This window comes from Andrographis paniculata, unplaced genomic scaffold (assembly GCF_009805555.1).
Source record: "Andrographis paniculata isolate CXL003 unplaced genomic scaffold, ASM980555v1 Contig30END, whole genome shotgun sequence".
NCBI classification, from domain to species: Eukaryota; Viridiplantae; Streptophyta; class Magnoliopsida; order Lamiales; family Acanthaceae; genus Andrographis; species Andrographis paniculata.
Genome location: NW_026137563.1, coordinates 702,736 through 718,019, shown reverse-complemented (window position 1 = coordinate 718,019; position 15,284 = coordinate 702,736). Strand labels below are relative to the sequence as shown.

Below are 15,284 nucleotides of genomic sequence, written 5' to 3'. Positions count from 1 at the left end.
CGTTCCAAAATAAAAATATGTATATTTTATAGGTGGACGGAGAGAGTATTATTTGTTATCACATAATATTAATAGAGTATATATTTAGGATTTGAATTTTGAATAATAAAATTTTAACTATGAATAATTGTTAATGTAATATTTTTAAATATAAAATTAATTTTAAGTGTCACATAAAAATTAAAAATAAATTTTAGTTTCATATTTTTGAAAGGAAAGAAATATATGAATAAAAATTTACAAAAATCACAAACAAACACGTACAACTCTCTGTCCAAAATAAAAGCTTGAAAAAAAAGAAAAAAAAATCAAACTGCACAATAAGCCTATTTACATTCGGGAGAAAGCTTGTTCTGTGTTTTGATTTTGAAGGATATTTTTAAGGTAAAATATAAAAAATTACGTAAATAATATAAAAAAAAATAAATATTTGTAATATATTATTATTATTTTTTAAAAATATATTAAAAAATTTTATGTAAAAATGCACATATTTGCTTGAGATGATAATATTTTAAAAACTCATAATAACATTCCGTACGTATAGTCTATAGACACGGTCTACGCGTGCGAGAACTTTCATTATTTATTTATTTATGATTACAATTAAATTATATATATATAAATAATAAAAAAGAAAGCGTCGACCAGAGCAGAGCAGACAGAAGAGAAAGAGAGAGAAACGTCGGAGAGGCAGAGAGAGATAGAGAGAGAGAGAGATAGAGAGAGAGAGAGAGAGAGAGAGAGAGAAGATGAAACACATTTTCAAGAAGCTCCATCACCACCCCAACCGCCCTAACGAGACCCCCCAACAGTCACCGCCTCCGCCCTCCTCCTCGTATTGCTCCGATGCTGCTCGCCCCGCCTCCTCCTCCTCCTCTTCTTCAGCCACTGACGGTGGCAATACCAATACCAACACCAACACTAACGCTAACACTCACACTAACAGTAATACCCCGCAGCAGCTGCATCCGCCGCCGCCGCAGCAGGATTTCTACGCCTCCGTCGAGGAGTTCGAGGTCCAATTGGCCATGGCTCTGAGCGTTTCCTCATCCGGTCAGGATTCCGCCCTGATTGACTCCCAGAAGACCCCGATCCGGAGCACCGATTATCCCAACGCAGCTGCCGACGTCCTTTCCCACCGCTATTGGGTCGGTTGTTTCCCCTAATTATTGTTCTATCTCGCGTGCCCTTATGCAATTCCGATGAAATCTTTTGCTTAGGCGTTACGTATCCCCCTTTTTCTTTTTTGGCCCTTCGTTTGTGTGAGCTTGTTGAATTAGTCATCTCTAGAGTTTTCTTTGTTGTTGGATGATATTATCATATACTCGATCATAAAGACGAGTGATCAATTTCCTTCTGTGGCTGATGCGAGGGCTTCACTAGTGAGCTTTAAAAAGGAAAAAAAGAAGTAGAATAAAATTCTGAAAGCATCTGTATGTGTTGTTTGAGTTGGTTTTGCAGTCATTGTTGAAATAATGTGCTTATGTAGGTATAGAAACTTTGAATTGTGAACTGTTATTTTATATAACAGAGTTTGTTTTCTAAAATACTGTCAGGATTTTGGTGTTCTCGACTTTGAGGAAAGAGTGGTGGATGGTTTCTATGATGTATATAATGTATCCTCAGACGCCACAATTCGAGGGGACATGCCTTCTCTTTCAGATCTAGAAAGTGACAATGGGGGCTCTAATTATGAGGTGGTTATAGTTAACCGAAAACTAGACCCTGCTCTGGAGGAGTTGATGCAGATAGCACACTGCATTGTACTTGATCGCCCTACAACTGAAATCACTCTACTTATACAGAGATTAGCTGAACTTGTTACAGAGCACCTGGGTGGTCCTGTACGCGATGCCAATATCATTTTGGCCAAATGGATGGAAAGAAGCATGGAATTGAGGACATCTCTTCATACCATTGTTTTGCCGCTTGGATCCCTGAGAATTGGTCTATCGCGTCACCGTGCACTACTTTTTAAGGCAAGATCCAAAATTTGCATATTACTCATACCTTTCTTTGTCTTGATTTTGTCAATTGGAGGTGCTGCTTAGATTGATGGTGGTCATTGATTATATTACTGAGATGCTCTAGTTGGCCATTCGAAATATATCAAAGTGAGTATTAAAATGGTCCAGCAATGTGGCAGCAGTTCCCTCTAGGCTTAGTATTGTTTCTTCATTCATTCATATCTTGAAATTTTTGTAGCTATGTTAAAAATACATAAATTCTGTGGGGAAAATAACCTGAAACTTTTGAATCAAGAAAAAGGAAGGAAGCACAATATAAGATTTTTTCCTGCAACACATCAAAATGATTGTTGATAGAGAGATTTCTGACTTGAAAAGAATAATTTTGCATATAGTTTAATTAATCAAATTGGCCTTGCTATGTTTTGTTAGCTCTGGTAATAATAATTCTTGCCAGGCGAGATTTCTGTCATCATGGAAAAGGTACAGTAAAAAGGTAATTTTGAGGATAGTGGTGAATATTACTCTCAATTCTAAAATAATAGTAGCCTCTTTAGAGCTTTCCTCGGTAATCAAGAAATGATGAGAATTATGAAAAGGACTAGTGACATAACTCAATTGTCCATCCTAGCAATGCATTAAATTACAATCTTCTTTTCAACTATCTTGCAAAATATAATATTTTTAAGACATCAATTGAATGAAGAAGCATAGAAGTGGAAGAAAACTGATAAATAGTGTATTGGAAATGAAAAAGTGGTGAACATTCTGGAACAACAGATCCTCTGAAAACTATTGATTTGGGATAGAGTATAACTTTCAGTTTTGAAAGGGTTTGGAGCCTGTCTGTTTAGTTAGTTATGAGCCAGCCAACTTTCCTGTCTTTATTTGATGTGGGTGAAGTTTTCTCACATTTTGTTTCCATTTGATTTAAATAATCTTATGGAAAATTCATAGGCATGTAGGACAGGAAGTCTTCTTTTTATCTGTTTAATGAGTGTTTGGGAAGAACAAATTATACATCTCCTTGTCAAGTTTGTATGGCCATTTTCTATCTTGTCTTCAGATTACAGATTAATAATGTTTTAAATGGTTAATAGTATGTGCATGCAAATTTATAGTCCATGGCCTCCTGTAAGTTATATATATGCTATGAATTTAGATTTCAATTATTGGATCTTTTATGTCTTTCTTTTCATTTTAATGCAGGCCTTAGCTGATAGTGTTGGAATACCTTGTAGACTTGTTAAGGGTAGTCATTACACTGGTGTTGACGATGATGCTGTGAACATTATCAAGCTTCAGGATGACAGGTAGTTTTGAAACCATATCCTACACTTTGAATATTCTTTTGATAATATTTATGTTTGTTTTTTTATGAACGAGCCTACGAAGGGTAGGTTTTCATTGATAATTCCAAAGGGAACCCTAAATTATTTGTTGTATGCTTTATGGATTTATTTCGATATTTTTTAATTTTTTTATAGGAGCTGACATTTTTAATGCCCTCAAACTTAATATGCATAAGTTCAGACAAACTTCTTGAGATTTCTAAATAGTGAGTCTATTGATTGTTGGAGTAGAGAAAACTCAAAAGGTATGCTATAGCAACCTCTTGGAGTGAGCCTGTGGGATCTCCTGTAAACCTAGAAAATATAAATTACTACTTTATAACCATTGCTTCATGCAATATTTTCTGAGTAAAAAATGTAGAAAATTATTGGCGTTCTGTTTGGAATAGAAGTACACTTAGAAATGATGTGATTTTGTAAATAGCGTAAGAGGTGTAGTTATATTAGCCTATAAAGTTAATTTAAGTTGTAGTAGACTCTGTTGGTGTATATTTTGGCGCTTGTGGTAGTGCAGACTTTGTTGCATTGCTTTAGATTTTAACTCCAAGTTAGATAGGTATCCTAGTGCAAGGCTACCCCTCTCTAGCTCCAAGTTAGGTAGCTCTCATAGCACAGATTCTGTTAAATCCTTCTATTGAATAAATTAACTATTATTTGAAAAATATATATCTCATGTTTATTTTGTTAATCATGCAGTGAGTACTTGGTTGATCTCATGGGAGCTCCTGGGACACTCATCCCTGCTGATGTTCTTAGTGGAAAGGATGCTCCTTCAAAGCCCTATAGTCCTGAATTCGGTAAGTTTGCACGTCCTCAGGCAACTACAGATGCAGAAGTTTCTACAACACATGGGCAAAATTTTGTGGCGCACAACTTTTCTCAGGGAGCAACATCCTCAAAACCTGAATCGATGCAGTCATCATTCAATATGACTGATGATGGAGTTGGGACTTCTGGACATAACGACAAAGTGCCTGCTGCGAATCTATTGGATCATAATCTTAGGCAGGCAATTGTTAGTTCATTATATGAAGGGGGTCATGGATCCAATTTAGCAGGTGATGATATAAGGATTAATCCAAAGATGACACCATACAACTCTGAAGATCCAAAGAATCTCTTTATGGAGCTTAATCCTTTCCAAATAAAAGGATCAGGCAAAGGTGTGGTGAAGAATGATCAAGTTGGTAAACTGCAATTTTCAAGAAATAACGCTGTAAGCAATCAACCCCCTGTTCCATTGGGGCCGAAAAATCATCACGCACATAATGACATCCCAAAAGAAAGCCAATTTGATTATGGAAAAGGTTCACTTCTAAATAACAACCTTGGAGCCAGCAATCAATCTCCTGCTATTGCCAGAACTTCAAAAGTTCCACCCAAGGCATCCAGATTGCCAGGAAAAGTGCCTAATCTTCCTGGAGCAAATGGTTATATTTCATCCAGTAATGACTTTAAACCTGCATCTGGTGAAAGTGGACCTGGGCTATTATCCTCAAATGTTAAGGAAACTTCTCAGAGGGAGGATAGGGATTCCATGAAAATTGGAGAAACAAATCTTGATGGCCACAAAAATGACGTGACAAGGTTTTACAAAGAAAAGCAAAATATGCAAGATAGATTTATTGGGACTAATGGGGAGCTGATGAAAACCGAACGTGTGAGGCGTCCATATGATTTAAGACGTAGTTATGCTGATTCAGAGATTGATGATGTTGGTGACTGTGAAATTGCCTGGGAGGATCTAGATCTTGGTGAAAGGATTGGACTAGGTAACACAATTATGTGGCTTTTGGTTGGCTGTCTAGCTCTGATTACATCAATAGTTCCCTTGTGTTTTGCATTCTTTATTTATGTGTCTATTAGATGCTGTAGCGCATTGTTGCTGAGTGAATTTCTGAGTTGTCATATGGTCCTTTATGTTCACTTTCAAATCTCCATGCCATTGATTTACTTGACCTGCAACCAGAATCTTAATCTTTATCTGGCTCTCTTTATTATTTCCTGTTCTCTCCCCATTTACTGAGAGTTTAAGATACTTAAGTTATTTTCTCTTCCAATCTGGTGCTTTTTAAAAATGTCATTTTTATTTTTTTTTAAATTATGTATTTTCAGGTTCTTATGGAGAAGTCTACCTTGCTGACTTGAATGGAACTGTAAGTGTTTTCAACTTTCCTAAAACTAAATGTCATTTGCATGGTGTGTGTGTGTGTATAGTGGAGAGAAAGGGGGCTAATTATGCTGAGATGCGCGGAAGAGTAGAATGATAGGAGGAAATGTCCTCTAGGAGCTCGTATGTATATAGTAGTTAGATATTCTTGTCTTTTAGATAATTGAAACAAGCCTCTAGCTTTTCCTATTCCCCTAGGTCTTACCCAAAGTTAAATTCTCTTTTATGATTTATAAATTAGTCTTCCCTATTCTGCCACTTCACATTGTTATTTCTTCAGATTACCTTCCCCTCTGCTTTATTTTTTTCTTCAAAATATACATATATTGCCATTAATTCTGCACAAGGTTTTTGTGATGGTTATGTCTAAGGATGAACTTGGTTATATTATTAGCGTAAAACAGATTAAAGTTAATCCGACACGGAGTATGATATAATTTGGGAAGCTAACAAAGTGTTTGTTTTTATAAATGATTGTACACAAGCATGCACTATTGCCACTGAATAATCAAAGCCACAAGTTTTCTTCTTGTGAGCATGGACTGATGTCTTTTCTCAGCTACTCAAGATAACTTTGTTAAATTTTAGAAATTTTATTGATTCATTGTCTATCTATTAGAGTAATAATGAAAGCTATTCAATTGTTAGTCAAAACATGTCATGTGCATGCATGCGTGCATGATTCGTTTTTGTATGTTGATAAAGAAAAATCTCAGCATACTAATAATAACATTTTTTACTGTTGACTGTTGATTTTGTGGGTAACAGGAAGTTGCTGTGAAGAAATTCCTTGATCAAGATTTCTCGGGTGCTGCATTGGATGAATTCAAGAGAGAAGTAATTATTCCCTTCTTTCAATTACCCTTGAATTATAGTTGTGAGATACTACTATATGTATCTTGTGATAATCCTTTCATATGATAAAACATAAATTTGAGAAGCACAAATCCCCTTAGTAAATATAGTTGAAGGCTCATTAGATGCATATGATCTACTGAAGTACCACAAGAAGATTGTTTCGCGTTATTTTATTTTCTTCTGTTTCTGTTGCCCACCACTGGGGGGGTGGGGGGTGGGGGGGTGGGGATGGAATGAACACAGAAACTTTTATATGGAAAGAGCTTGATCATGATCATGGATGCTTTTAAATATGCTGTGCAATCTGGTCTTGAGAGTGATTTTGCATCAACGCATGCTATCTGCACTGCTGTGTGATTGCTTGCCTAATTATTGCATACTCTTAACTTAAACAGGCCATAAATAATTTGATGTAGATTGAAATATTTGTGGCATGCCTTTCCACTCAAAATTTGTTAGTTATGTTATCTTATATTATTATATAGCCTGGTTTAGTTGATGCATAATCCTATGAGTTGCATCTTGTTACAAGGGCTCAGTCACTGTTTTGTGGTCTCAGGTTCGAATAATGCGTAGATTACGCCATCCAAATGTAGTGCTTTTCATGGGTGCAGTAACTCGCCCACCAAATCTTTCCATCATTACTGAATATTTGCCTCGGTAAGTAGCTGATTCTTAAATTCAATTGTTTTTTCATTTATTATGAAGATTAAGATTGAGCATATTCTATTTATGCCACCAATGAGCTGCAACAGAAGATATGTTCAAAAGGGTTAAGGTCATAAAATTGTATGGCTTTGAGGAACAAATAAAGGCCCCTTGAAATTTTGTCTACCAAAATAAGCATTGGTGTTAATATGATATAAAATTTGTGATCCTGTATTGTGGGACTATCTAATCGTAAGTCCTTCCATGTATTATTACTAACCAGCTCAACTATTAAGCCAATCTCTAAGATGCCTATTTTGGTCAGGATTTTATTTAGTATTTATTTATTTAATATGATGAATCTCACTTTGTTAAAATTTTGGTGCTTTTCCAGTGGAAGCCTGTATCGGATAATACATCGTCCACATTGTCAAATTGATGAAAAGAGGAGAATTAAAATGGCTCTTGATGTGGTATGGATGAGGACCTTGGATACATTTCTTATGCATTGTTATAACTTTTTTTTTTTTTTTTTTTTTTTTTTTTTTTTCTCATTATACTAAATTCTGGTGGTCATATTTGCAGGCAAATGGCATGAACTGCTTGCACACTAGTATACCAACAATCGTCCATCGTGATTTAAAATCACCCAATCTCTTGGTTGACAACAATTGGAATGTTAAAGTATGCCTTTGGTTTTGTATTGCATAGTTTGTCTATTCCCCAACTTCTATTGTTGTTTTATGTCTGTATATTCAATTCAAGGGCATAGAATTTGGCATTGGATGAGGATTTGGTTCAACCTAACAACAATGCATGTTTATGTAATTAAGTAGAACTGAAATTCTAGGAAATAATTTGAAGCTCAACCTGTTGATAATTTTGACACTCTGGTGGTTATTTATGATCAATGTTTAATTTGCCTGAAAATATGATGCAGGTGGGCGATTTTGGATTGTCACGTTTGAAACACAACACATTTTTGTCATCCAAGTCAACTGCAGGAACTGTAAGCGCCTTTGCCTTCGCTATAAGAAATTGGGCTACATGCTTTTGCTTCTTTTTGAGCACTCCATCCATTATTGTATTACTGTTTTTCTTTCTATTCATTGATATGTTATTTCTTGGGGTTGCATTGTTGAATCTATAGCCGGAGTGGATGGCCCCGGAAGTCCTGCGGAATGAGCCTTCTAATGAAAAGTAAGCCTCATTATTCATTGCCTTCAGCTATTGTAGTGATGTGTTTGCTCTATTACAGAAGCTCTATATTTTTTGCTTCTGTGGCCCTTTTCAAATGTACCCTTCCAATTATTCAAGACCTTATTATCTGTTATGAACAAACATTTTTCCTATACAATAGTATAATAACCAAAAAAGCAATTCAATGCTCTTTTCAAATGTGTTGATGAACATGATGCATGGTGTAAATATGAGCATTTTAACCTCTTCGTGTTTTCAATCTGGTTACTTGTGTCTCTATAAAGACAGTGAAGTTAAATTATGGGTGTGGCAGGTGTGATGTTTATAGTTTCGGTGTCATTCTATGGGAACTCGCCACGCTGAAGTTGCCTTGGAGTGGGATGAATCCAATGCAAGTTGTTGGCGCAGTAGGTTTCCAAAATCGACGCCTTGACATACCAAAAGAAGTGGATCCATTGGTTGCACGAATAATATGGGAATGCTGGCAAATGTAGGTCCCATTAAACTGCAGTCTCTTTCTCTCTCTCTCTCTCTCTCTGGATGCATTATTCGTCTAACACCGAAGTGCACTCTCTTTCAGGGATCCAAATTTGCGCCCCTCGTTTGCACAACTGAGCGTGGCACTACAGCCGTTGCAGCGACTGGTGGTTCCTTCTCATGTAGAACAACCACAAGCTCCATCGTTGGCCCCGGAGATCTCGGTGAGCTCCACACCTTAGACTGCAATGCTATACTAGTTTCATTAATATTCTCATTCTCTTCCTGGGACTGTTTTTTTGATGTGAAATATATTGATGAGAAAGAGAAAAACCAAAAGAATCACAAGTGTAAATTGCCTGTATCTGCTCTGCTGCATTGAGGAGAGGGTTGTGTATTTTCCCCTGTTTTCTTGTATAGTTAAATACACGTATGTATGTATATTTATATTGAGAGTGGGTTGTTATATATATATGCTTCTAGACACTGCCAGCTTTTTGTACATCAATTTAAGCTAACAGTAATCTCCTCTGCATAAACAATTGGGATGGATTTGGAGTTTGAGAATATTTTTTATTGAATTAGGGTTTAATATGAAATAAATAGAGATGTGTGATGCTAAGTTTTAAATGAAAAATCCGAGCTTTATTTACATATATGTACTTTTGTAAGTTTTAGATATTATTTTAGAAGCTTTTTCAAAAATTATATTTATTTTATGGCGGTGGCTGATAGACAGCATACCGCAATATACAGTGCGCTGATAGACTGTACACAATACTATTACAAGCAATACACCGTATGTATTTATATGCGTAATGAAAAGAAAAAATAGGAATCATATGTTCAAAGCAAAACTGGCCATTACCATAACAAGAAAAAAGAAAAAAGGAATCATATAATGAGCGATCAATAGATATCTACATGTAATCTCTTAGTTGTATAATTTGAACACTGATGGACAAGATTCTATCAACTACCTCAAATGCTAGGTTGCAAGTCAGGGGTTTTGTTTATCTGTCCTTCAGATTCTAATCCCGGAAACTGCCCGATATCATGTCCTTCAATAGCTCGAAATTCACTTTGCAACCCTACAGCAAACTGATCCGGGCAAGTTCCGCCACTTTGGAAATAATCAGCAATCTGAAAAAAGGTTAAAACAATGGATTGTTGAAGACAGGACTGAAATTTTAAACTGCTGCATGAACTTGTTAACACAAATAATTTCAAATTTTTTTCTCACTAAAATGAGTTGAGTTACACAAGTAGAACTGGGTTTGAAGACTTACATGATTAGCAAGAGCCATTCCACTTAAAGCTGCAGCTTCTAAGCTCGATCCCAGCAGCCAATCGCCACATATTCCAGCTCTTCCGAGAGGATCAAATATGCAGGAGATGTCGGGAGAATTAGTAGGAAGAGCTGCACCCCTGAATTTATAAAATAACTAAATCAAATTGCTGCAATAAATGAAGAAAAATGTGTATATTAAGATATGTGTTTTCAACTTTCTTAAAGATTAATATTTAATCTTTTATTTTTTCTTATAAAATGTTTCCCATGCCTTAAAAGAAAAATATATTATTATCAACCATTATTACACAAATATAAACACAAATACAAACCAAACACACATTACTATTATGTTTACTTAGTTTTTAAATAGATCAAAACATAACAATTTATAAATATATTCAAATAAACATGATTGTTAATTTTATTTGTATATAAATATTATTAAAAGATATGTCATTCTTTACATAAAACCGATAATATTTTATTACAATATATATTGAATTAAGCAAAACCTACATCATTTGATTTTATAATAGTTTATATTTTAAGGACTATTATACTGGACAAAGCAACTTTCATCCCATTTAATAAACATGAGATTGGGTGAACAAAACATATACGAAGCCATTAGGCCAATTGAGATCGATAGACGAGATCTAATAGTCAAAATGGCAAACACATTGGATTATTTTTATGCTATATCGCAACTTTACCATTTCTAGTAAATGAATGATATTTGAAAAAAAAAAAATCTTCGATTTGTATCCATCAAAGGAAAATATCTTGTGCTAAAACATTTCTCATATTTTACTGTGTTTAACGTGGAGCATACAGTTAGTGTAAGCAGTAAATATTACTAGGGATGCTACCTGGCCATCCACTGAAAGTAATATCAGGGAATCAGATCAAGTTTCTTCCTTAATAGTCCCACTCTCAATATTTTGCTCTTTTTTCCTGATTGAAAAAGTCTAAAATAAGATTTTAGACTTCATTTCTTTATTAGTTCAATTGATGCAACAACACAAGCTGCTCTCTTAGTTTTATGATAACACAATATTTTCCAATGTTCAACTCATTGAAATTTCAAATCATGAAACGTCAATTTCATTTCAACTATGAAACCTAAATTTAGGATAGAATGATAGCAAAAGAAGAAACATGCATGAAATACCAACATAAATAATTAAGATCTAATGCATACCACAATTGCACTCTGCTGTAGAATGGCCTTTTAAGAGAATTCTTTTGTAGTCCTAAAGCACTTTCAACACCTTCAAGCATGGCTTCCTTTACCTTTTCTGCTGTACCGGAAGGAATGCTTTCCTGCCAAGAATTGGAAGTAAAGAAAGATACCTGTCGTTATATATATGTGGGGAAGCTACATATGAATAGACATATTCAATATATGCTCTTCAACTTTCTAAACTCCAATTAGTTTCCACTTGCTTGGCAATAAATAAGTACCTCATGAGACCTAATATCAAACTCTTGATCCACCGTATGAATTTATATTTTCAAATTGTATTTACTTACAGCACCTTGTGACACAACACGCTGTTTTCCTACACTTAGAAAAAGGTTGTAAACCAAGATTGGTGATTGAACCAACAAATCCACAGTTTTGAAAGCATATAGCATGCCATTGTGTATAATCTCTCCACATAGTCAATCAGAAATTCCATGTTAAATTTGTCTAAGTGCCAGCGCCTATTATTCGTAAACAATGTTTGAAGTTGTTAACGTCAGATCTTTCCTGAAACATAACCTAGAAACGGATCTTCATTATCTAACCAAACCTGTTCTCTTCTAATTATCATCTTAATAACAGTCTTAATCAATAATGATGTGATAGTTTATAAAAGGCAAAGATTATAGGTTTTTGTCACCAAGCAAATGACATGATCTGTCCTACTTGAAGCAACAATATGCTCAAATGGGTTATACTTATAATACTGACCTGAGGCACTTTGTTCTGCTTTCCAAAGACTGTTGTACTGAAGAAGGTCCAGCAATGGGGACCATTGATATGAGGACCCAAAAGTTTTGCTGTATTGTTTGCCATCCAGGAGAGAGAGTCAATCCCTTTGACAAATGCTCCTTCAAAAGGGATCCCAGACTTGAGTGGAGGGAGAGGATCCTCGAATGCTGCCATAAGAGCCCATATAGAACTCAATTCAAGCTTCTGCACATGATGCAGTATGTTAATAAAGTGGCACAAACTAAGATGAAAGTGATTTAAGGTCGGGAAGAAAAAGGAACACCCTATCAGTACCTTCATTTGTCGAGCAATTAGTGGTAACCCAGATGATGCAAGAAGCCGATTTGCACACTTTCCTGATGTGGCATACAATAAGGCAGTGCGTTCAGGAACTCTTTTTAACGGACAAAGGGTAACAGGAGATTTATAGAAGTGTAAAGCAATCAATAAACAATATCTGTAGCTTGTGTAAGAAGATTTGATAGCATATATCTGTAACAGTGCTATAAGATAAAAACCATGAAATAAATGTGGATTGTGGAGCATACACAATGAGATTTATTTTCAATTTATTGAAGTCCAGAGTGACACTGCAGGTAACTAATGCACAATGCGTAAGCATTAGGCTGATTTACTATGAGTCATTGAATCAGCTGAAGAAGGAACAAAGCCAAGCTGCCCAACTGTGACAGACAAAAGCATAAGTAGTGTGAGAACAAAAATCTAGACCTGAAGATTTTCCAAAGTCCTTATGCTTACTGTTAAAATTCTAAATAGAGGAATTAGAATGCTAAGGTTTTGTCAAAATCCAGCTTCAATTTCTTGAGGTTTATATATGATTTGGAGGTGGTGTTTTCTTAATGTAAAATTGTCCCGCCTTTATGTTGACTTATATTATATGCAAGATCCGTATATCATTGATTCATTGCCATTAGTTCTATCAGCCTAAGAACAAGAGGAAATGTTGTTAAGGAGATTCAGGATTGCTTTATTTAGATAAATGAAAGAACATATTCATGATTGAAACAAAAGAGAAAAGAATTACATGGAAATGAAACCACATCCATGCAAGCCAACAGCAGCCTCCGGAAAATACCCACCATTATGTGCAATAACAATTGCATCAAAGCATCCACAGGCCTTCCCCTTCTCACTCAAGTACCACATCCCATTATAAGGCTCCAGTTTACTAATCCAACAAGGGCGTACCACATTCACCATCGAAGTCTGTTAACACATCTATTCGCATTCTATCAACCAGGAATATCGATTTTAACACATGCTAAGAAGGTCAACTAAAAAACAGGTTTATCTTAACACACGGTAAGCGGTCAACCTAGAAAACAGATTTTTATGGCATTCAAAGATGATGGCTTGCCTGCAATAGCAATAAAACAACTAAACAGAAATCTAAGTAGGCATTTAAAGATTTCTCACTTCATAAAAAATATACAACTGATTCAAGCATAGGATCAGGAAGCATATTTGATTATTTTCTCTAATATGAACGGAGCAAATTACTGAAGTTGGATCTTAGTCTAGTCATAGCATGGAAAGGTAAAAGGAGAAAAATGTCTCAAACACAAGCTCCAAAGCAGGATTATCTAGATAGAGAAGCTGGTATTATTCTAAGCATAATGAAAATATCCAAAGAGATGAAAAAAAACACCATATAACATCATTGTGACAGTGCAGATGGAAAAAAGATGATTATAACATATGCACCTCGGATAGTATGGATTCAGAAAGTGGGCGCATCCCATTAACACCTATATATCTTGGAGGTGAAGAAGGAAATGGATCAAAACACCCTCCAGCTTCAATCTCTCCGACAACACCATTCCATTCACGAACAACACCGTTCTTGGACCACAGGTCAACTAACTCAGCGAACTTCGGGTCAGTAACAGTGAAGAACTGGGCTGCATGGTCAAATATTAAGGGCTGGGGATCAATAATTCTTGTTCCCATTCTGCCCCCTAATCCATGAATTCCCTAATATCCACAAGCAAGAAGAGAAACTACATAAATTTGTAGCAATCATCATTCACATTTCAAGAAGTTTAGATAAGTAAAGTTATTGCCAAAATAAATACATATATCAAACCAAGCTTTCTCATCAATGAGATATATCATCAAGTTTTCTGTCGGAATAAAATGGAATCATTGCACAGGCTTGCTATTTGTTACACAATGCTTATCCAAAAACATGCCAGGAAACAACATTGTGTAGAAAGCAGGAGCTTTAAATATTTGATGTGTAAAAGAATTCGGAACCTAAAATAATATTAGATTTTGAATACAACCTTGTGCCATTATTCTTGTAAATAAACTGAAACAACAGCAGCAATACAAGTTTCAGCTTATTATCACAATATCTACTGTGACCTTCTAACAGCAGCAATACAAGTTTCAGCCTATTATCACAATATCTACTGTGATCTTCTAACAGCAGCGTGGCGTGGTAATTTGGTACTTCGGCTATCATTTAGCAACTTCTCATTATATCCTTGATTTCAAAATTGTTCATCCAAATTCAACAAATTAGACATGTTCTCTATATCCATCATAATGGTCGGGGTAATTGAAATCTATATTACATAAGTTGTTAGAAAATAATGAAGTGCACATACATGTGTGTTTGGGATGAAATATAGCTAAACCAAAGAGGAGAAAGCGATTGGAATCCATACGGTGTCAAAAACAGTGGATTTGACGCCTCTCTTCTCCAAGTAAAGGGCACAAATAATTCCCGACATGCCCCCTCCAATAATCCCGACGACAGGATCGCTCGAAATGGGTGTCTTGAACTCCACCTGCTCCTGGGAGAAGCTTTTCTTGAGGACGGACCTCCTGGAGGTTCCATAGGAAGGCTTCTTGCGAGCAGGGTTGTTGTTCATGGGGCGTTTCGTGTTCATCTTCCTCCGGACGTCGGCATCGCCATGGCTGGTGCAGTGGATGCGAGATTGCTTGAATTTGAAATTGAAATTGAAATTGAGAGCAGGGATTGGGAGAAGGTTGGGTTGGTGGTGGGTGTGAATGGCGCGGGAGATTAACGACATCGCCGACGACCACAAGATAACCGCTCCCCTTTCGGCTCTGCTGTTGCCTTTGGAGATATGTTACTCACAGTAGTGTAATTTTTTCACATTATAATTGAAATTACGAAATTACCCTTTTCTTTTACATGTTAAAATAGATTAGTATATTGAAAATAAAATAAATATATTATAAAATTTTTATTGAAAAATTAATAATGAAATAAGTAAAAAAAAAAATACTGACAAACTAAAATTACATAATAAAATTTTTTTGGAAAAGACAAATCAAGAAGAAA

The 15,284-nt window shown here is 35.5% G+C and overlaps 2 protein-coding genes across 3 annotated transcripts; one reads left to right on the top strand and one right to left on the bottom strand.

Moving 5' to 3' along the window:
- Nucleotides 1-641: 641 nt before the first annotated feature.
- On the top strand, nt 642-12,087 carry LOC127246368 (serine/threonine-protein kinase EDR1). Of its 2 annotated transcripts, XM_051267685.1 has the most exons (14): nt 642-1,151; nt 1,560-1,982; nt 3,180-3,283; nt 4,019-5,094; nt 5,438-5,478; nt 6,261-6,329; nt 6,910-7,010; nt 7,393-7,471; nt 7,584-7,682; nt 7,939-8,007; nt 8,149-8,198; nt 8,512-8,688; nt 8,779-8,899; nt 11,955-12,087. In XM_051267685.1, exons 1-14 carry the CDS (start codon nt 753-755, stop codon nt 11,997-11,999), a joined length of 2,853 nt encoding a protein of 950 aa, XP_051123642.1. In that variant the 5' UTR covers nt 642-752; the 3' UTR covers nt 12,000-12,087. The 2 variants fall into 2 exon arrangements, with proteins under 2 accessions (XP_051123642.1, XP_051123643.1); XM_051267686.1 differs by lacking the exon at nt 11,955-12,087 and having other exon boundaries at nt 8,779-9,161.
- LOC127246369 (uncharacterized) lies at nt 9,559-15,054 on the bottom strand. The gene is made up of 8 exons (XM_051267687.1): nt 14,641-15,054; nt 13,673-13,942; nt 13,048-13,174; nt 12,242-12,303; nt 11,927-12,151; nt 11,171-11,292; nt 9,965-10,103; nt 9,559-9,818 (listed from the first exon to the last, which is right to left on the bottom strand). The coding sequence occupies exons 1-8, from the start codon at nt 15,007-15,009 to the stop codon at nt 9,657-9,659; spliced, it is 1,476 nt and encodes a 491-aa protein (XP_051123644.1). The 5' UTR covers nt 15,010-15,054; the 3' UTR covers nt 9,559-9,656.
- Between the last annotated feature and the right edge of the window lie 230 nt (nt 15,055-15,284).

Bases quoted from the DNA above. Each gene is read 5' to 3' on its own strand.
- LOC127246369 (XM_051267687.1), bottom strand. From the start codon at position 15,009: ATGTCGTTAATCTCCCGCGCCATTCACACCCACCACCAACCCAACCTT. The intron at 12,152-12,241 runs GTACTGATAGGG...CATCATGTGCAG, and splicing joins TAATTGCTCGACAAATGAAG to AAGCTTGAATTGAGTTCTAT. The intron at 9,819-9,964 runs GTAAGTCTTCAA...ACCTTTTTTCAG, and splicing joins GAATGGCTCTTGCTAATCAT to ATTGCTGATTATTTCCAAAG.
- LOC127246368 (XM_051267685.1), top strand. From the start codon at position 753: ATGAAACACATTTTCAAGAAGCTCCATCACCACCCCAACCGCCCTAAC. The intron at 6,330-6,909 runs GTAATTATTCCC...TTGTGGTCTCAG, and splicing joins TGGATGAATTCAAGAGAGAA to GTTCGAATAATGCGTAGATT. The intron at 8,900-11,954 runs GTGAGCTCCACA...TGCTTTCCAAAG, and splicing joins CGTTGGCCCCGGAGATCTCG to ACTGTTGTACTGAAGAAGGT.